The following is a 23,640-nucleotide window of genomic DNA, read 5'->3' on the forward strand; positions in this document are numbered from 1 at the left end:
CCTCCGCAGCGCGTTTCAGGCCCGGGCTCGGCGGTGAGGAACGGCACCCAGCGCGGCTTCCGACGGCGCCTTGGGCCCTCCGGGGAACAGAACCTACGTGGTCCACAGTTCCACCGAGGTGCCAGGCACGAGCCGAGGCCGCCAGCGTAGAATGCTGTGCGCCACCTGGTTGATTCCAACATGCATCGCCTTACATCTCACGTTCGGAATCGGGTAAGCGACCCTGTTTGGCCGCCCGCTTGAGCTTGCGGGAAATCGGGCCCTCCCTGCCGGCGCGTTCGATACAACGCCTTTGTTTCTTGTCTGCGTTGCGCAATGGCGTTGAGCGACAGCGCATTGTTTTTGTGTGAGCAAGCGTGCGCCTATTGAGACAGTTAATTGGCTTCCTTGCAGGGAGACTTTTTAGACGCGACTGTGCGCTGCGTTTTATTTTGCACTCAAAACAAGTGCACCTGTGACGGCCGTACACCTTCTTTCGTATGACAGATTTTTCTTAAAGGGCTCTAAATACTAGTGGCAACGCAGGCTTCGCGGTCGAGTTATGGGTTTTAGCATCGCCTGCGCGACGTGCCACTTCCACAACCACGTCAGACTATGGCGCAATGTGTTACGATTGCTTCAGCATGGAAACTGAACTACATTCCAAAAAAAGAACTTGTTAAAAGTTACACATGCACTCTCATTCGTACAAGGCAACAGTTAAAAAAAAACATAAGCTTATTTTCGAGAGTTTGGCTTTCACTGCCTGAAGAAAAACGGTATACCTCCTCCTACGACACTGCAGCGTTACAGGTATGCAGCCTTTACAGCCATAAAAACCAAATACGGGGGTTCAATAACGCTGGAAGTGGGTTATGTGCATTGCGCAAGATTTTGATAAGCTGGCTCTGAAGAAGTTAATCATAACACTGTGAGATCAAGCAAGAAAATCACTGTTTGCGTCGATAGTTCGGATGAATCAGGAGTTATCTAGGGCACGTAGAATCACTGCTGAAACGATCACTGCTGTTCCTTGAGTTGTTGACTTTAAGAAGAAACACCGGATGACATGCGATGAAGTGTGGCCCTACTTGAAACCCAAGAATTCAGATGTAAAGAAACAGGCGCAATTATTTCATGTTTTTTTTCGAACATATCATTAATAGCCTATGAAGTGACGAAAGTAAACTATCTGTCTCGCCAGGCGTACTTTGCGAGCGGAAAAAAATGTTCATATATTTGAGGGGTTGATGTACTACGCTTGCTTCTGTGAAATACAGTTCACCCCAAGCAGTGAATTGTATGCGAATATATCGTCATCTTTTTTATTTCCGGAAAAGTTACGACGTAGGTAGCTTCATTTTAACTTGCTTGAGTAAAGCACCCTGATGTATCATGAATGCACAACGTTGCGAAAAAAGAAAATATCATAACAGTGGAGAAAAGATCTTGTTGTGCTGCGGCTGTAAATACGCAAAAAATGCACTTTTCAAACAATTTTACTTTTAGCTATAAATGTTACAGCTTACTTGATGCAATGCGAAAATAATCGGCTTATATACCATATCGCGCGTTTCATCACTTAGAATACAGTTTGTTTTTATGATTATGGAAAGCAAAACCTTAAAGCCGTTAAAAAAGAATAAATGGCTATGACCACGTTACACGATATTGTAGGAAATGTGTCGGCATTGATTTTTTTATTTTAACGCGTTTTAATTTGTCTTTCATACGCTACTGCTTTACTGCTCTCTTTTCCTAAAAAAATGAGAATAAGGCATGGGACAATGTACGGGTACCAGTAGAGCTTCTTTCATGATGTTAGAATAAAAATAAGAGCACATTATTTTAGCTTTTTCTATTTATATCGCCGCATCAGCTAACAATGCAATTCTTACTCTTCATTTAAATAACAACTCGATTTTCTAGACCTTTGTCATTTAAATTAAATATGAGGCGTGTGTTATGCTTGGGGAACATGAATTTATTAACTTAATAGGAAGTGGTTCTTCATTCGTGGTCGCTTGATGTGTGGCTTTAATAAATAAAATACCTTGGGACACACGATATTCAGGAAGCGCTCTACAGTTATTCAGGCCTTTGTTCGACTGAAATGATGAAATCTGAACCCCGTCTGTGTCCAGTAGATGTTGAGAAAACATGAAGCGTTTGCGCAGATTCTAGAAATAGGCGATTGTCTCAAACGTTTGCACCATCTTGTCGTTACCTAGGGTTCTGGACTTGGGTTTCACAGTATACATTGTCCAGTGCCCTAAGATAAAAGGTGTAACATACATTGTTATGTCGCAGTGTTCTGATGATGACAATCCCCGCCCCCGAAAATTAACGAAGATAGCATTCATTTGTACCCTCACTTATACACTGCAGCCGAGTTGAAGGTCCCGTGGTATGAGTTGCCTAGAAGGAACGTTTTGCGTATAAAAACGTTTTCGAACGTTATTTAGGTGCTACACTTTCTCTTTTGATAGTTATCATTTGCTTTTAGAAGATAATTTTAACATTTATAAATATCTTAATTCTCCGGAAAGAAACGTTTTCACGTAAAAAGGCTACGGCTGTACGAGACAGAAACGATCAAGAATATAAAGGAATAATGCAATCATCAGCTATCAACACTGTCGTAACAACAACAATAAGGCTGCAGGTAGCACATATTGATTCTAATTTTACATGAACTATGAAACACATTATACCTTAGGGAAACAGCGATTACCTGCGCGCAAGGGTTTAGGCGATGTTATAATAGTTTATTAGAGCAGCTTATGCCTAATAAGAGCCGACATGGTATTACAGAATTTAAGCACCCTTCGCCAAAACTGTTTCCTTCCAGGGCTGCCTCTAAATTATGGAAGTATTTTCCATACCACCCTAAGCAGTAAGTTCATTTGGGAGCACAACGAGGTTTTCACAGCTCCACGCACTTTCCGCGCCCTTGAATTACCCAAATGCACTCTTTCTGAGGCATGTGCATTTGCGAATGTTGATCACGTACTCACTTTTTCAGCCCATTATCACTTTGGCTTTCTAAGCTGCTGCATCATTCTCTGTCTGCCTCTACCTCTACTGTCGCTCCCTTTTCTGCTTCCTGAACGTTTTGCCTTTACGTGGCTGTGTCCTGCGCTACGAATGCATAGTCAGAACTCAGAAAAATGTCCTCTGGAGATTAAGGAGGGGACTGATTTGGAAATGAGGAATGAAAAAAAAGGAAAATAAAGAATATACGTGACACATCGTTAATCTGTTTGTGCTTCACAAGTTTAATGGGTCCCATTGAATTTACAGTATACCAAAAGGCTCAGTTTTACTACGTTCACGTGTTGAGCAACCACCTTCTCAATGCTAGTCGTATCAGTCACCTACAAAGAAGCCAAATAAATGAAAAACAAAAAGTATAATGGTACAGAGAACAATATGAATGCCCATATGAAGCACAGCGTAAAGTAACTGAGACAGTTCTGAAGTAGATAATTGAGATTAGCTACGTTTTCCCTTCACTCGCTCAACAGGAAACTGAGATTCATAAAAATTGCCGAAAAGTCTTCAAAATGCACGTTTGCTTTCACCTCTTGAAAAACGGCATTTCTCTGCACATTTTTAAAAGTATAAAAACAAAGCTATAGCTAAGTCCAAGACGACGATATAGCTTCGCATATTCCAAAGTGGTCTTACATTTTTACGCGTCAAAGTCTGTGTCACGGCATTGGAACTATTACTTCTTTTATGCTTACATCTTTTACCTTGTTTTGCTGCTTCTTTATGCTGTTTGGCCGTGCTTTTTTTTTCTTGTCTTGTTCTTCCTCATAAACGTCGCCAGCCGATGATCGTAGCTGTCGTAGTACCTCTCTGATACGAAAAAAGTACAAACACAAATGTATGGGAGAACGATGAGAAAATACCTGTATGAAGATGAAAACTCTGACATCCGCTTTGATCCACATACAGCTCTGGTATAATAAAGAAAGGAGCAGTGAACAAAGCGAGTGGTAGTAGTTCACGTACGGGGAGTAGCGCTAAATTGATATAACACGAAGGATAGACACAAAGATGGCATAAGGGCATGGATATTGAGCTACGCTAAAAGGAAAAATTAAGAAAGCTTCCACCACGCAAGAATATTTTAGCTGGTAGATAGGAGCATCTTGTCTAGACTTAGCTCGTCTCTGTGTACGTAGTGCTTCTGCTTTGCTTTCCACCGAACATATATTTGTCTGAGGACTGCGTTTTTTATGCAAAAAAAAAAAAAACAAGCACGCTCAAGTGAACAAACGAGACGCTTAAGTTTTAAATTTTACCGGAAGGGGTCATGCTCCTGTCCGGCTTGGCAAGACACTTCAATAAAGATGGATCCCTAAACAGAGATGCTGAGGGATAAGATAGGGTATTTGTGTGCAGCCTTCCTCACATCCAATATAGTTGGGGCTCAAGAGGAACCATTGATAGTACCACGGTTACCTGATCAAATGTCGTGCAGCTGATTACCATCACATAAACGAATAAAAGGAACGAAATGCCGAAAACGTCACATTTTCATCAACAAAGTTTCGATGATGCTATTTACCAGCCACGCATTTCACTAGGTGCGCGAACAGTATGAGGGACCTGGTGTCGCATGGAAGAACTGGAGCATGTGCTCAATCGGCAATTTTGTTTTCGCATAATATGACAACTTTTATGCTTTTTCTACATCTTGCATGTCTCGTGTTCAGATAGAGCGACGATTTTAACACATGCCTACTATAAATTTTCAATTGAAATTCATAGCGAATCAGTCATACGAACAAAAGCAAAAAAAAAGAGAAAAAACTTTATTATAATGTAGAGATGAAAAATTGGTGAACGCGGGGTCTCGCTCACATTGTCATTTCTACAAACGAATTTGACTTTTTGAGAGATTCAATATGCAGACTTTAAGAAGGCGAGTCCACATGCCGAAACGTAGGCTCCAGACACACCTCGTGTTCACCAGTTTTTCAACTATTTGAGATTTCTTCTCCCCTCATAACTTCTGCCCCTCTGCCCCTTGTTTGACAACATCTAGTAGCTGTGAGGTACCTGAACTACCTGTTGGCGGAAGTATAACTATTTATAAACACAATTAAGAGAATCTAACTTTTCAAATATAAAACTATGCTTGTTGAAAGTATGAAGTATGCAAACAAACTATTTATCATTCCGCTGTAGACTGTACGGGCAAATGTGACTATACGTATTCGTCGATACAGTGATTACAGAAGAGACAAATATGCAAAAGCAATAGAATTCACGTTAATTACAAAGTAGTATTTATATTAACAGAGATTCATAATAATATATCACTCTGTCTTACATAAACAATATGCAATATAAAGATTTACCTTTCCCTCAGAAAAAAATGTAGTTTTTGATGCCACAGGTTGTGCCATTTATTGCATGCTTTGATTATTTTTTTTTCAGTTACTGCCAGTACAATCACCAGCCACCGGAGCAGCTGGAAAATATAACGGACATCTTGAAGAACATTCTAGAGGGATATGACATTCGGCTACGCCCAAATTTCGGAGGTCTTTCAACGTCTGTTTTACATTGTATTAGAGTAATTACGACACGACTGAGTGCCTGTTCTTACTTTACATATCTTATGAAGCGCATGAAGTTCTGGTGATAACAAAGACACGCAGAAGTCGTGCTGAGAAGTATTCTTTTTTGAACAGCTACTTTGAGCAGTCGGAAGGAGATCGGTTCCACATACCTAAGAAATTTTGAAACAGATACATTTAAATTTTGTGCATTCAATTATTCATACCTCATAGATAAATGGATTAAATAGCGATGACTACCGTGACGATTAGAGACACCTAAATGCAGATAGAACGCTTCAATACAACTACTTTTGATTGTACAGTTTTAGCTGAAGTTAACAAAAACATATAACGTGATCCCAGACAAGTGATGTCTCATGGATAAAAACATACATAGTCGAAAACCAAGGCATGAATAACAGTATGCACTCAAGTTTAATCAGCAAACCAAAAATTAAAAAAAAAAGCAGATTCGATTTTGCAATATAAGCTAAAGCAGGTGAAAAAAAAATGGTTGCCATGAATTGATGCGGTATTATCAGGACGGTGGTTAAAACCCATGCATGAACGAAGAATAAATGATTAAAATAAGGTTTCAGCGTGACACGCTTTAAGACCAACATTATAGCGATGGTCTTTATGTATTGTGGATGACTTCGTTCCGGAGTGTTGAGCGAGGGTATTGTTAGTAATAAAGAACCGAAAGCGCGATTTTACGACGAGAAGATAGCAACGCTAGTGAGATATTGGTTCTCATCGTATCTTGTCAAGAATGTTATAAAACTCCGAAATAGCGGGCTTTTTAACTAAAGCACATTCCGTGTTTTTTTTCTACCAAAGCATAAAGAGTCTGCACCCATAACAGTAGCAAACCTGTACTTCAACATTAAAATATTCTTTTCTAGGAAAACCTCTCTTCATCGGTATGGACATAAACATTGCCAGCTTTGACAGCATATCAGAAGTCAATATGGTAAGTGTTCAGCAAAAAATAACAACACACGTGTGTAACCATGTATAAGCAGCAGGAACGTTTATAAATAACGTACGTATCTCGCGTGTTATGCGAATCTATACGCATAACAAGTATATGAGTTGTGCACAGCAAGATTTTCATGCACTCCTCTTGTACGTAACACTTGAAGCCGTTAGAATCTAATTCAAAGAACTAAGGTACGGATGTGCCACCGGCCTCTTCTAGCTTAGGAGAAATGAGTTCGCATTATTTAGTAATTGTATTTACTCGTGATGTGAATATTCTGGCATCTTAAATAGTCAATTGGGTGCAATTTTCGACATTATTCTAGGGCAAATAAATGTCCCACTTGTAATATGCTAATGATCAAAAAATCAGTCAATGAATACTTATTGATTATTATTTGCAATCAAGTAAATAATTACAATAATATACTTCAGTGTACTCCATGAGGGTCAGATAGCTCGAAAAACAAGCATGTAAGATACCGAAAAAAGTATCCTTTGTACAAAGACATTTATATGAAACATCTGGTAATAGTTATGGGACTTATACCTGTATGACCCCCTTTCATTGATCTTTCAATGAAATTTCCAAGTTAAGAAAAATATCTATGTAAGTCACCTACATGTTCACATAAATATTGTGAACATGTTATACGGAAGTGAATGTGCAAGTGCGAAACAAATATTCTACTTGTGCTTCTCTACAAACACACAAAAATAAAATGGGTTGCCAAAATTGTGCGTGAAAGTCCTAACATTCCTGCACGTTTTCCCTAATTTCATTTGGATCATTAGAAGAAATGAACAAAACGTAATAAATTAATATACTGTGGTATTTGACGGAGTAATTGTCCCCACCTTTCCGTGGCATTTATCACCAACACAATCTAGTTGCAACTACTTGTTTAAATCACAATATACACAAGCGGGTATTTTACTTGGTAAATGACGAAGTCATAAGAGTAAGACAGGGGCCGTCGTGTAGAAATAATATAGCTACTTTTCACACACGACGTTCTCAGACGAATGTGGAAAGAGGGAAGCGAAAAAAGTAAAAGAAAGCCACTACTGGGCGAACATACAGTACTAATGCTTTGGGATATAGTCATCCCTAGCAGCTTCCCACGTGATGTTACTTGTCTAACCACTTAAACTAACGGCTAGAAAAAAAAAGAACTCATTTGTCAAATTAAGCAAGCCTATCGAGACATTTGTCAACCTGCCTGAGGTATCTTATCCTGCCTGATGCAACGTTGACCCTATTGGAAGAAGTAAAACAGGCAGTGACCTTGTCTGAAGTAAAATAAACATATAGTGACGTTTCGGGGCCGCTATACGGATCCCTTGTTCACAATTTGAGAATATGAGTCTTTTGTTCATGATTTTTGAGCCTCCACGGGTACCTATAGTTCACAATTCGTGAATCCCTATGGGTCCCTTGTTCGCGATTTGTGAACATGGGACTCATAGCGGCCTCTAAACATCAATATATGTTTGTTTCTTTTCTCGGACGAGCCGTGTGCATGTTATAATTTTTCCAATGAACACCCCTCGCCTGACAATTTTTAGACAAACACTAGAATAGTTTTATCTCATATAGTGTTTTTATCAGCTGGATTATCTCAAATTTTAGAGACGCTTTGATGACGACTACTTTCTTCGTTTTCAGGACTACACAATAACCCTGTACCTGAATCAATATTGGCGTGACGAGAGGCTTACATTTAGCAAGGAGAAGTATGAGCTGACGCTGTCCGGTGACTTCGCCGAGAAAATTTGGGTGCCGGACACATTCTTCGCCAACGACAAAAACTCATTTCTCCACGACGTTACAGAGAAGAACAAGATGGTGCGGCTTCAGTCCGACGGACACATCACCTATGGCATGAGGTTTGCAGTGACTCTAGGTTCTTGCCTCAAACTGGGTGGACATTTCAGCATAATTGTATATGTATGCGAATAACTGACGAAAAAGGAACTCCAGGCGAGAGTTGCATCTTAATGAGTTCAGAACTAACTCAAATTCTTACTCTGATAAGAAATAGAAGTGTAAGCGAATGCAGCGAATATTGCTGTGAATTGTTCATAACAATAAACTGCAGTGATCCCAGGCTCAAGTACAAAAAGAACGATTTGTTGCGTGCACATACACTGCATAATTAGAAATTGAAACATAATGCACATAACGTCCCGAAAGTGTGACACTAGTATCACTTCCATCATGACAATGACAAAGATGTCATAGAATATTTTGAACGACATACAAATTACTTCAAGTGTGCTTATTGAAGGAATATCATATGGACCTAAATTTGTGCAAAAGGTACTATCGGCGTCAAATGAAACTTGAACAGCGGCAAGCCTTCGTGATGGTATAGTGCGTGCCCTCCACTTATCACCATGAATAGGCACGCATTTATGTGCAGAGATGTCGAAGAGGATGCGCGCGCCTGTCACTGGTGATAACTGGACGGCACGCACTACACGATCGCGAAGGCTTGCCGCTGTTACGGTTATAATTGGCGCCGATAGTACAAACACAATGTTTTTGACGCATTCATATTGAATCTAAGGGCAGGGTCTTAATTAGGTTGGCGCTATCGGTGCCACATATTTAGGAGAGGTGGACATGCCATTCATCAAATGAAGGTGCTTCTAGATTCACTGCAGTGAAACTTTATTGTTGCATCTGGTAACGGACGACGGTGTTACGGGACCAAACTGGAAATCACTCATTCCACCCAAACATCAACACACACACACACACACACACACACACACACACACACACACACACACACACACACACACACACACACACACACACACACACACACACACACACACACACACACACACACACACACACACACACACACACACACACACACACACGCACACACACACACACACACACGCGCACACACACACACACAAACACACACACACACACACACACGCACACACGCACACACGCACTCACACACGCACACACACACACACACACACACACACACACACACACACAAAGCTATTAACACTTGAGGAAAGGCGACTTTCATCCACTGTCACAAAGCAACAATGACAACAAAACAAGAAGTGTATACATTTTCTAAGCTTCGTGATAAAACTAGAGGGAGTTCAGATCCGTAACACGACATGCGAGTGTTGTACGCGAGAAATAGTATGGTATGCTCCATAGAGCTAGTAGTTACTAAGAGTAAACGAGGACCGTTTGGTGAGCGTAATTAGCATTTGCGTAATAATATTTGCAATTGAGTACGCAGCTTCTATTGTCTGCATTGGCACGTATTTTTAATTAGTTGACTTCTTAATCATCTGAATCAGCTTACCGATGCCAGATAGTATAAACAAAAATTAATTTTAAATGTAACAGATGAGGCGAAATGATTTCTATGAGAAACGCATATAGCGTGCAGATCGCGTTGAAAATCTGAAACAGTCTGAAGTTATCCTTTTCTTTTTCCTAGTCAATCTGTTCTGTGACAAGACTACGAAACATTCGCACCAGTTTGGTTACTGCATTTGAGCAGCATCCTTCTCGTAATTTAGCAATCGCTTCCTTCGAACTCGTGTCACAATACAAAGCCAGATAATTGCTGCCGCTACGCTGACATAAATGATACCGAAAAAAAATAGCCAACTGCGACAGAGTAGTAAAAGAGTGGTATCTGTTTCCGTAACATTAAATTCCTACTGTAAATAACATGCGATGTTTGGTACGCACGCCGGAACGAAGACATAACTGCGGCGTGTACATTGAGTGCTTTTACTTTGTTCGCTCAATAAATCAAGGCGGCCTTTATTTTGTCCAGGTTCACAACTACTTTGGCCTGTATGATGGACTTGCACTACTATCCACTGGACTCTCAAAACTGCACGGTCGAAATTGAGAGCTGTGAGTACAAACGTACCCTGAATGAATTCATCGTTGACCGAATTGACTTGAAATAATAAATCACATCAGCCTCCCGGCTGCGGCGGCTGCATTTCCGATGGAGGCGGAAATGTTGTAGGCCCGTGCGCTCAGATTTGGGTGCACGTTAAGGAACCCCTGGTGGTCGAAATTTCCGGAGCCCTCCACTACGGCGTCTTTCACAATCATATGGTGGTTTTGGGACGCTAAACCCACAAATCAATCAAATCAATAGATCAGCCATAGAAAGTTAGCGGAACGAGAAATTAGGATGAAATTATAATTCCCAGAAGCCAATGTCAGCCTCAGTAAAGCTAGAAGTAATGCTATGGTGCTAGGTTTAGTCATAATAACTCTTTGAGTACTTTGCACGAACAGAAAAAGAGTTCTAATTGTAGTATTTTGTAAATCAACTAAGCATCCGATAGAGTGGGAATGTGTCTTATGCCAAGCATATTGAGGTGTGTGGCTGTTTGGCGTCTTATGATGATGGAGAACCGACGGGGAAGGATTAACAAAAAAAAAATTGGGCTAGTGAGTACATTCTCATCACTCCTTTTTTACGTAGAGGACGTTACCTTGTGTCAAAGCCTGCATGATAGCTGGCGAAAGAAACTCATTTTAGGTAAACTTCCCAATCACATTTGACTTCTATGGAGGTTATCGAACCCGGTAGCATTTAAATTGGTCACAGTGTGTCCAAGACTTGCAGACAAGGGGAAAAAATAAAACTGGGAAATGTACTTTCACGATTCGAGTAAGTGAGTTACCTGCATAAAAAGATGCGTAGGCGATTCAATCTCGTAATTTTTTGTACCAAATTGTGGTGTCTAACTTCCAGTAAATGCTGCTGTGACAGTTCAGTATACAAGCCAAGTATTATGTTTGAGTTGTTTGTTTTAAAAATGTTAAAACTGTACATCATATCAGCGAGTGAGACGTTGAACACTAAAATATTTAATTGTTGTGAAGAAACCTACAAAGGTGTAACGTAGAGCAACAATATAGTTACTAGACTGGAAGATCATTTTACATACATGCCACAACCACTAGCGACCACACTACGTGCAGTAGGTATTGTTGCAGAAAAAGTAGAATTAGATAAGTCGCAGTACTACGGCTTACGGTCCCTGTATTTGACTATCTTGATTAGCAGATTCCAGCTAAACCAGTAATATAAATTTAGAGCTTTTTTAGACAGTAATAAGGTATCATTCGGCTTAGTCTCAGAGGTCTTGTAATAAAAAGCATAAGTTACCTCAGCACTCGGTACTCCATCGTTATTATAAGCATGAACATCAACGCCTCGAAACAGGACACCTTTTAACTTCAGAAAATTGGTCCTTGCCATGCGTGGTTGTTTTCATTTGATTTGCCTAACTATATGTGCCCCTCTTGCAGATGGATACACAGTGTCCGACGTGGTAATGTTCTGGAAAGATCCAGAGCCCGTCGTCGGGGTTGAGCAGTCTGAACTTCCGCAATTCTCGATCATCAGATACGAGACGACTGACCGAAAGGAGAAGCTTGCCACCGGTGAGCGTTCACTTGATCGCGAATACAGGTCTAATTTCACACAGAAGCTTGTTGAAGAACAGTGAAACAATTGCTCGTATAAGCCACTGCTCCGAGTTCTGAAAAATGACAACAGCACTAAAACAATACAGAGCAAAACGTGGAAACATACACCAGGTCTTAAGGGTAAACTTAGTCAAACCTTTGAATAAAAATGAAGACTAGAAAACACGAGGCCTGCCTGGAACCCAACTTAGTTACGGTGAAAGCTGGAAAAGCGGCCTTTCTACAGCTTTTTTGAAGCCCTCTTGGGTTAAGTTCTGCAAGTACACTTGCATGACACTCCCTAAACCATAAATAATCACTGTTTTTGTGTTGTGCAGTAGAGAAGCGCTACGTCATGCGTATTCATTCTGCGACGAAGCCAGGTACCTGCTAAACCACTCTAAGACATTACGTGGTCTTTGTTGATGCCGTGGTCGATGACGATCAAGAATTACGGATGTGCCCGTTGTAACGGCTTGGAAGCTATAAACGGCCCACTGATTAGGTAATTGGCATTGTGTGACGCCCAGTCCTCACTTTGCTCTCCTACAGTGTTGTATTACGTTTGCTAGCATGACTCCTTGGCAGTTGGCGCACGTACACTTGCGAGGTCCCCGACACCCCAGAAATTATCGAAGTTGTTGTGAAGTAGGGGACTATACACTACGCCATCATTCGTCTTTTTACCGAGAAGTGTCGTACCCGTTATAGACCTGTAAGGAATGATAGATACCTTGCTGATACTGTGGCTGAAGACTAGGAAGGTTTATGGCTGATCCTTTTGTGAAGGGCTGGAAGCATTTAACGACCCACTCGTTGCGCTATTCACATCGTGTGATGCCTGTTTTTTTTATTGTACTCGTGTACCACAATATGTCACACATGTTGGCGCGGTCCCTTCTTTGACAGGAACGCCGTACAGGGTCAATTTGCAAATGATTCCAAACACCGGTGTGGCTCAGTGGCAGAACACTGCTTTGGCACGCAGAGGGCAGTGTTGTGGCACCATTATATTCTGAGTATTTTCCTCATTCATTTTCTTCTTCTTATATAGTCGTTACGGACGCTGACTGCGGTGGCGGATAACTGCGGTATGAAAAACGACTGCTGAAACAGCTTTCGTGTAATGTATATTTCCAAGGGCTACTTGGTGGGGGCATCAGTCATACATTTAAGCTAAATTACTTTTGTTGGCCAATAATGTGGCTCACTAGGGAAGATGAAGTAGACAATAGTCTACTGATATAATTTCTTGGTTATTTTGGGCATAAATGTTTGCTGAGGTTGTGGCTTGGCTAATGATGATGATGATCAAAACTTTATTACTCCCAAAAACAGGGTACCAGCCGAGAGGTTGGTTACGCTGCTTAGAGGAGGTGAGCGGAGATCCCTTGGGACACCGCGGTCTCCAATGCGCGTGAGATTACCCGGCGTTGCTGTGCCGAGTCAGTGATATGTAGAAGGGACTCCCATGTATCTTCTGTGTGAGAAGTGTCAGCGTACTAAGGGGACGTCTATGCCATGTGTATGAGGGTGGCCGATTGTGAGCAGTATTTACAGTGTGGTGTCACGAGGTGTGGGTATACCTTCTTATAAAGCCAGGGGTTGAGAAAGACACCTGTCTGAAGCTTGCACCATAGGACGACATCACGTCGAGGGAGGTATTTATAAGCTGGAGCATAGCGGAGACGGCCTAGTCTGTAGTGCTGTAGAATGTCTGTGTAAGTGGCCAAAGGAGTTAGTTTTTCGCAGGCCTGGGAGGGCGAAGAATGACAAGTGTAAGGCGTAAGGAACTCCGCCCGCCAGTTGAGATCTCGGGCGAGAGTGTTAATGGTGACAAACGAAACACGTCGTTAATAGAGACAGAGCCCACTCAGTCGCCTTCTCCTGTTACTAACTGGCTTTGGCACAGTGCCAATATTCCTGATATGTGCTTGTCTCGTGGTATTTCACTGGCCTGTGTCGCAGTTTCTTGTCTTACGCGATTTGTTCTCGTCGTGGTTAGTCATTGTTAGTAACCGTGCGGTATGTTGTCTACCATGTGCCTGTACCTTGTTATCGTTGCGCATAGCATCTTACAGTGGAAAACTGCGCATGTGTATATATGCACCTACCTGCCTATATATCGAAAGTGTCTGTAACATATCATCACTCATTCTGACGAAGGCTGGCCCACCAGCCGATAAACTGCATTTAGTACGTGTGCGCCCTTCTCTAAATATATATATATATATATATATATATATATATATATATATATATATATATATATATATATATATATATATATGGACTAGCCGTAGTCCATGCCTATATTAAAGAACATCATCGATGCCGCCACTCGATTCCAGGAGAGTAGCGGATATTTTGAGTGTGTGTCCTGCACCATGGGTCATCATAGGTGATTTCATTGAGCACCATCACGCATGGGTAAGTACGCGGACAAATGCAAGAGGACGCAGGTTAGAAAACATCGCCTAGAACTATGGCCTTACTCTCCTGAACGACGGTAGCCCCACTTTTCTTCGAGGGGTGACATACGCAAGCCGTCTCTACCTTGCTTTTGTTTCCAACTCCCTCACGAGATACGTCAAGTGGTTTCCAGATGTTGGGACACGAGGAAGTGATAACATTCGAATCTACCTTAACATCAAAGGCTTGTCTGGTTGTGGTCCACGGACGACCATTCAAGCAGTCCAATGGACCAACTTCAAATCTGACATGGAAGATGCTTGCAGCGATGGCCTACGATGTGGGTTAGAGCAAACAATTAAGAGCACAATGCAAAACGCCACTCGCACGGTGACCATGTCTCCCACACGAAACGAATTCGACATAGAGTTGGAGCGACTCCGAGCACTTCGACGCCGGGCGGAGCGTCGGTATCGGCGTACAAGATCAATTCACGATCTCAGGGCAGCCAGGAGGATGGAAAAGAAGATTCGGCGTCACATGAATAGATTAGCGTCGGAACGATGGACAACGTTTTGCCAGTCACTAGACCCTCGCAAGCCACTCTCACACATTTGTAAAACGGTGAAAGGTCTGCGTCACCCTACGGAACAACGTTTTTCATTCAAAGCGCTCGCGCTGCTTCAAGGCAGGCAAGACGTCGATGTCGCAGAAGATTTCTGTGCGCAGATCGCCAACCAAACCACTCGTCCAGATTCTGCAGTGAAAGGTGACGCCCCCCGTTCCCGTGACTACCACATGGACCTCCCTTTTACAATAGAGGAGCTCGAGGCGGCACTAGCTCTCTGCAGGCGTTCAACTTCTCCAGGCCCAGATTGTGTTCCGTACCGAGCCTTGTGCAACCTTGGGGAAGGTGCAAAGAGAGAACTGTTGAGCCTTTACATCTCGTGGCAGGATGGCAATGTTCCTGACCACTGGAAAGCAAGCCGTTTGTTACCCATCTTGAAGCAGAACGAATCACCACTCGAACTCGCCTCATACCGCCCAATAGCACTCGTCAGCTGCGTAGGGAAGATAAAGAAACGGATGATTCTAGGCTGCCTGGAGTAGTATCTTGAATACTACAAGATTTATTCGAATTCTATGGCTGGTTTCCCACGCAACCGCTCTTTCATTGACAATGTCGTTGATCTAGTTTCGTACGTTCAGCACGAAAGATCCCGTAAGCGACTATCTACAGCTTTGTTTCTAGATGTGAAAGGCGCGTATGATAATGTACTACATGAAGCCATTTTGGGTGCTCTCGTGGTGGTTAGTCTTGGTGGTCGAGTCTTTCGGTGGATTTCGAGTTACCTGGCTGCAAGATCATTCTTTGTGTTAACATAAGATGGCCCAAGTACGCGACACTGTTTTTCTAAGGGTGTTTCTCAAGGCGGAGTTCTTAGCCCGACGCTATTCAATCTTGCACTAATTGGCCTTGCTGAATACTTGCCAAGTACCATTAAAATCTCAATATACGCAGACGACATCTGTGTCGTGACTTTGGCAGTCACAAGTCCTCACATACGTTCCTGGCTTCAAAGAGCAGCAACTATGATTGCCAACTACTTGTTAAAACAAGGTCTCAGCATATCACCAGAAAAATGCGCGCTGGTGGCCTTCACTCGCAAAGCAATGACCCCTTATGTTATCTGAATCGGCGGGTGACCGATTTCTTACGCCAGAACCCACCGGTTTCTGGGCATCATTATTGATAGAGACCTCTGTAGGAGTCCGCATGTGGCCGATATGAAGAAGCGCCTGACCACTATTTCCCAATTGTTCAAGTTTCTGGCGAGAAATACGTGGGGGATGTCAGTAGACGGAATGATTGAACTCTGCAGAGCCCTATTTCTCGGTTTCCTGAGATATAGCTTGCCCGTGCTTAGCAATACCTGGAAGACCAATGTTCTTCTTCTACAGGCAGTACAAGCCCAAGCACTGAGAGTGTGCCGTGGTCTGCCCAGATGTACGTCAACAGAGGCAACAATTGCAATTGCCGGCGACTATTCGATACAAACTCACATTGTTGTAGAAGTCCTGAGAACGCACATCAGACACTTCGCACGTGCTCCCTGTCATCATCTTGCACTGTTGCCTTCAGAGAGGCACTGAAATGATTGTGACGTACAACGAGAAACTTCCCTCGAGCTTCACTCCTGCATCTAAAGCATCGATACCCCCTTGGTGTCTTATTCGACCCACAGTGCATCTTAGTGTACCAGGGATTCGAAGAAAATCTGAGCTTTCATAGCCCGTGCTGAAACAACTGTCTCTTCTTCTTTTGCACGAGAAATATTCAGACAGTGTACATATATATACCTATGGCTCCACTAACCGCCAGTGTTCGTCAAGTGGAGTAGTTGTCCCAGCAAGAGATGTTACCATCAGCTTTAGGACTCACCACTCCACGGCATATACAGCAGCGGAACTAGCTGCTTTGCGCGCTGCACCTTGTGTGGTCAATCGGGAACCAGCGCAACAATGGTCGATTTTCAGCGACTGAAGGGCTGCCCTACAATCTGTGCTTTCAGCACTGAGTCGCGGGCCGTACGAACAGCTTGTTTTTTTATAATTCGATGCCTTCTTTACACTTCATATGAGAAAGGGCATCATGTGACGTTTCAGTGGCTGCCAAGTCACTGCGGCGCCATAGGGAACGAACAGGCCGATACTGCCGCGCGGGAAGCTCTTGAAAGAACACGAGAGGAAGCCATACCACTTTCGCGGACCGATGCAGCCAGTAATCATCGACGACTTGCGCGTGAAGTCACGTTTTCACTATGGTTCCCACCAAGCAACGAGACGAATCGTCGACACCGCCTGTCCTCTTTGATGGCTCTCCGCATGCCCATTAGGCTCGACCGAAGAGAAGCCACCTTTCTTTATTGTTTATGGCTAGGAGTGGCATTTACAAAATCTTATTGCTTTGTCATAGGAATGGCCGACAACGCTCTCTGCGATGCCTGCCATTGCGAAGAGACGCTACACCACATCCTGTGCGACTGTCCGTTGTATGACATCCAGAGACAGTCACTGGTATCCGTTCTTGCACGCATCGACAACACCCAAATGCCCGTGGACACTATTCTGTCAAGTGCCCGAGAGAAGACATTGCAACAGAAGGTGACAAACGCTCTGTTGAAATTCCTACGCGACACGGACTTGAGCAAGCGGCTGTAACAGCAATGTACCACACCGCGAAAGACAAGACTGGGCAATGACTTAGTGTGCGCGCGTGTGCTGCCGAATGTGCTGTGTTATCACTCTCTGCTCTCTATATTTTATCTCCCCCCAACCCCTCCCATGCACAGGGTAGCAAACCGGCTGTCTATAGGCTGGTTAACCTCCCTGCCGTTCTTTTCCTCCTTATTTTCCTTCCTTCCTTCGATGCCGCCGCAGTTCCGGTTTCGCATTCACACGGAAGGCTACTGGTGATTCCCGTCATGAATAATTTACCGGCCGGCGTCTGAATTTCGGCCATGTAATGTGAGCGAATGAAAAGGCAAAGCAAGCGATATGTGCAAAGCAAACTAGTTAGTATGAACCAGATAAAAAATTATTTTGCTGGTGCAAAACAATGTGCAAATATTGATTTGATTGATTGATATGTGGGGTTTAACGTCCCAAAACCACTCTATGAATATGAGAGACGCCGTAGTGGAGGGCTCCGGAAATTTAGACCACCTGGGGTTCTTTAACGTGCACCCAAATATTGACAAGAAATATTATTCTCGCAGAAGTCACTGCGAAATGTTTCAGAAATGCCCCAGCGAATATAAAATGGTAAGCTTGGAGAAAAAAGAGACACAGTTAATTGCTAAATTTTATCCTTTCTCCAACGAGCACTGATATACGATGGTTCAAGATAGTTTGTAGTGTTCAGTAACACAACACAGGTCTATATAACATTGTCCTATACATTGGTTTAAGTGGTGAAACATATCAGCTATATTAGAAGTAAAACAAAAGGGACAGCCTGGCCAGCTGGTCTTGATTATTACTACATTTACTTTTACAGTACAAAATACCATAAAGCTTTAAGACATCTGAATTCCTGAATATCACAGGCGGCACACAGATTATGGCACCTGTGGTATTTTTTTAACGTTTGCTCACAACCTGTTTCTTTTGTGCATGCGGGTACACGTTCACGTCTGTATGATATGCAATAAACATTTATTTGAGAGTCGACAATGTCCGTGAGTGCTTATTCATCTTTGTTTCGCTTTTATCGTTGCCTAAATCAAGTTGGCATGAGTGCGAGCATAGCTTGCGGTTGATACAATTGTCACATAACTAATCATTGATGGACAGTTACAGCAGCGTGCGTATGTCACTGAACGATAGTGTAGCACTGAACAAACGATGTTGTGCACGTGTAACTGATAGAAAATTTCATTCGGTCGCCTGCAGCGTTCTCCTTGGCACATGAATTGGGGCGTTCGTTGAATACAAATTTATTTCATATCTATTATCATAACTAAGACTTAAAAGAGAATGAGCGCAACCTGTTCAGGCTCTTTGTCTTCTGCTTGCAGGAACATATCAACGACTATCGCTAAGTTTTGAGCTCAAGAGGAACATCGGATACTTCATCTTCCAGACATATCTTCCATCAATTTTGATTGTGATGTTGTCATGGGTGTCCTTTTGGATCAACCACGAGGCGACGTCCGCCAGAGTCGCCCTTGGTACGTATAGTCTAGTGTCCAGAGCGGAAAGGAGTCCTATTTACCTTCAAAGAAGCGAAGAAACTAGACGTCATTTCGTCCGATATGTTGTTATCGCTTTACCCGAAGCATAACGACAAACAGCTGATGACAAATCAACAAACGTTTTCTTTCGTGGTTGTTTCTTGCCGTCGGCCTACTGTTCTCGTTAATGGCATGTCCGACATATATATTGGCTTTAATGTTGTTTTATGAACAATATTAACGTAACCCAGTTTTGCATATACTGGCACTGGTTCTAGGCATGGGTTTGGCGCGTAAACCATGTTAAATTTTGGTTGGAAGAGCACAATCCACATATGATCATGTCATGTATGCTATGCCTCACGCCTCGATGTCGTTATCAAACCAGGCATCACGACGGTGCTGACGATGACAACCATCAGCACTGGAGTGCGGTCTTCCCTTCCGAGGATATCGTACGTCAAGGCCATTGACATCTACCTCGTCATGTGCTTCGTGTTCGTGTTCGCTGCGCTGCTCGAGTACGCGGCCGTCAACTACACCTACTGGGGTGCCCGGGCCAAGAAGAAGACGAAGAAGAACAAGGAAACCAAGATTCCTCCACCTCCTCCACCCACCACGGATTCACCTTATCCAGTGAGCAGGCTGACTGTCCTCTAATATTTCTCGCAAGCTGCGCTGTTTCCCAAGTTATAGGTCATTGTACTTTAATGACGACGACACCATGAAATTCAAAACACCCTTGTCCAGACCGGTAACGCATATTTTCTCGTGTAGTAGTGTCTAGCGGGCCCAGAGGTAGTCCTTCAAGGATACTCATCACTAATGTGCTACTTTCTGTCTAGCTTTGTCACCCGTTGCAAGTAGTAAGCAATAATGAAAGCTTCTTGTTTGAACCGTAATAACCGCTGAGGATAGCCTGGTGCGAGGGCAGTATATATCTGTGCTAAAGTGAGTGCCCACATAGGAATACATATTTGAAGGGAAGTTGTCTTCAGCCTCTGACCTGATAGACATGGCAAACAAATAATTTATTTAAACAATCAGACTTTGCATACCTGTGGTCCGAGGATTTTCATGCGCCAAGTATTACCTGGTGTGTTTCGTCAGGAGGGGTTTCAAAGACATAAAAGTTACGTCATCTCCCACTAAATAGAACCAGGAGTAGCACGCGAAGCAGCGCATGGGTCGACTTAAGGTTCCGTTTATCACGGGCACCTTGCCTGATATTAACGGTTCCTTGAAAGTGGAGCACACCGTGAATTCACTGTAGTTGCTGTTGCTGTTACTCGTCCCGGTGGAGCACGCCACGCGGGTTCATCACCACGTGACGCGGAAGCACGTGGGTTAATTGTGCGTCCGAAGAATCTCGTTTCCCGACGTCATCACGTGATTGTTAAGGTAGTGTAAGAGGGAGAAGCCACAGCCGCTCACACAGCCATTCACGCAGGGCCGAACGCACTGGCGCGTGCCAGCGCGCAGTGAATAGGATACAACGCGTTGTTTCATTGCGCGTCTGAAGAATCTCGCTCCTTCACGCCATCACATGATAACTGACAGAGTGTAAGGGAGAGAGGCCATAGTACTTACAGAGACCCTGCCACTTACACTCGCCGGAACGCGCTAGCACGTGAGCAAGTTCTGGCAGTGCTTGCGCCAGCTGTTGCGCATGCGTAGTAAAGGCGGTGACACCGCGAGCCACCGGATTAAATTCCGCCATAAGATGCTTCGCATCAATAGAGCTCCGTTCAAACTTCACTAGATGGCCTAATCGGGCTGCTAGTGTCTGTGCGAGTAACCTGCATGGTTACCGAGGTATCATGAAAGGGTCATTCAGAAATAACCAGCTTTCTGAAAGTTCTCAAGGCTTTCATGTCGACATTATTGCCCGGGCATCCAGCATGTTGATTTTTTGAGCATAATCCACACCGAGAATATTACGCGACAGGTTCTTCCAGCAAAGTAGTTCATCATGCTATCAAAGAGCTCATAAAACCACAGACCCATAACAGGCAATCCCCACTACTCTTCACAGAGAGTTGACAAGAAGCTACGAGAAACACATTGGTGCTTAAACTGATCCTTTGTCTCTTTTCTGTATCTTTCGTCATTGCTCTGACTCTAAACAGCACGACTGTTGTTTTTTATGCACGCGTTATATTCTTTGCTATTCTCTGCCGTATCGCAGAACAACGAGGAGATCATCGAGTTGCACGACGTGCGGCTGTCACCGATCCCGTGCCTCCGCAACCGGCACCGGCCCTTGTCGGCGCCTGGCAGCGACAGCGAGCTGAAGTTCCCGCCATCGTTCCGCATGACGGGCCGCTTTCCGTACAACTCACGCACTCTTCCGGCGGGTGCCTGCTACCGAGGCGCTGGACTGCGAGCCGCCGCGGACTACGGCGGCGGCGGATTCGCGCGAAGGCCTCGCGTTTTCCAGACGCTGCGGCGAGGCGCGAGTGCCATCAGGGCCTCCATGCCGCGCATCAAGGACGTCAACAAGATCGACAAGTACTCGAGGGTCATCTTTCCCATCTCGTACCTCGTGTTCAACGCCATCTACTGGTGTTTCTACCTCATGTGATTTGATACCTGCTGTTTCCAGCGAAGCCTGGTTCCCACTCTGAGCTGCGCGAAAAACGAGGGAACGAAACACCCGATTGACATTCGATGAGCTCTTGTCGCTCCGGCGTCGATGAACTGGTGCATAGATGATATTACCATGGCGGTTGAAATGTGGAACTTCTTGGACGTAAGCGAACGAATCTCGCGACAACCTAAGCAAGACTAGCCCTAACATAGAAGACAACATTCACTGGGCGAGTTGATGTCATCACATTATTGATCAGCAGCTCCAAATACGCAGGCACATAACACAAAAGAACAGGGGTTACAACACGACAGTCCACCTGGTACGAGCGAGAATCGCCGATAAGCCGGAGTAGTGGGGCCCAAGCCATGGAGACAGGTCTACCTGACGTCGTGCTCCTAAATTCGACGCACTGTTCTGCTGCTTTATTTTTGTGCTTGTGAGTGTGCCTGCGTTCGTATCGCCATTGATCAATAATCGAGAACAAACACATTCATTGCAGTGGTCCAAGTTGAGCCAATAAGTTATCCTCCCATCCTTTTTGTTTATTGCATTGTACTGTACCTAAAGATCAGTAGTCACTTCGCTATGATCAATGCCAAATTTATTGTGGCTAGTATGACGTGCTAGAGCACAGCCGTTACGGTGATGAGCTTTCAAGAATTCTCCTCGCATTCATGACCACTCGTGAACTCTTTTAGACGCAAGACCGTTTCAAACGACTTGCTTGAGCTTTTTCGTGCAGCTTCTCGAGGACTGAGAGGTCCATATTTGAACCAAAGCTAAGCTACACGCTTCAAGAATGAATGTTCATAACGCCAGGTTTTTAGTACTGTACGTTGAGCACACTAACTACCACGGACATTGATTACAACAGTTGGCTCTACACTTCTGCAATGGTTAAGTGATGGACACAACAGCAGTGTTTGGAATCGAGTATATGAAGCGCAAATTTAGTCATTGCTTCAAACAGGCGACTTCTGGTTCCAGACCATGCGTAACAGACAGTTGCACGACTGTAAAGATTCAGGTGCCAGTACACAAGGCTTCACTTAAAGTGAAACACTTTCGGGTGCTATAAAAAAATGCAGATTGCTTGGAGCACACGACAGTGTTTTTTTAGTACCAACATAGCACCAGTTATGAGCAATGACTGTTCAAGTTTAATTAAGAAATAAATTCTAGCTGAGATATTGTGTTACATGTTAAAACTTCTCGCTTCAGGAGAAACAGAGCCCTCTTCATTCTGGTGCAGGGTCGTCGCAAGCACGAGAACAAAGAAATATTTGCAAAATAGAATATATAGCTGTTGAATATTGCTAGTCTCCATATCACTAAGGAAGCGTTTGTTTACAATTGAGCTTAAAAGTGAGAGCTGGAATAGATCCTGATGAAGAAAATAAGAAAAAGAGAGTAAGGTTCAAATAAGAGGAAGTTGTACGATTTACATAGACCTAATAAAATACTATTGCCATTTTTAAAGATTTCCCGTTTACAGCGCTAATGTTGCATACGTAACTGAATAGAATTGTTGATATGAATATTCAGTCTATTGTTCGCGATGAAGACATTGTCCAAATGGTTCTGCCAAGCTTTACGTGGACTGCCACAGCACGAAATGCAGGTAAAAACGGCTTGTGCTTTACTTTTTGTGGATATTGATTACGCACTCTTTCACATTATTGACCTGGTTTTGAGCTTAAGCCAATGTACCTATGCAAGGCGACTATGTAATTATTCTCTCCAACATTGTGCTGTTCAAAGATACACACTGGTTGCTAAAGGCAACCACTGCAGAGAACTGAAACAAGCTCTTTTCCATTGTCCGCTTGTCACCACCTTCCTAAACATGAATGATGCTTCACG

The 23,640-nt window shown here is 43.4% G+C and overlaps 1 protein-coding gene across 1 annotated transcript; it reads left to right on the forward strand.

Annotated features, from left to right (window-relative positions):
- Positions 1-22,123, forward strand: LOC119170193 (gamma-aminobutyric acid receptor subunit beta-like). The gene is made up of 9 exons (XM_037421275.2): positions 1-213; positions 5,434-5,540; positions 6,464-6,531; positions 8,209-8,429; positions 10,376-10,458; positions 11,878-12,012; positions 19,029-19,181; positions 19,573-19,820; positions 21,373-22,123. Exons 1-9 carry the CDS (start codon positions 152-154, stop codon positions 21,766-21,768), a joined length of 1,473 nt encoding a protein of 490 aa, XP_037277172.2. The 5' UTR covers positions 1-151; the 3' UTR covers positions 21,769-22,123.
- The last annotated feature ends 1,517 nt before the right edge of the window (positions 22,124-23,640 follow it).

This window comes from Rhipicephalus microplus, chromosome 2 (assembly GCF_043290135.1).
Source record: "Rhipicephalus microplus isolate Deutch F79 chromosome 2, USDA_Rmic, whole genome shotgun sequence".
In the NCBI taxonomy this organism is placed as follows: Eukaryota; Metazoa; Arthropoda; class Arachnida; order Ixodida; family Ixodidae; genus Rhipicephalus; species Rhipicephalus microplus.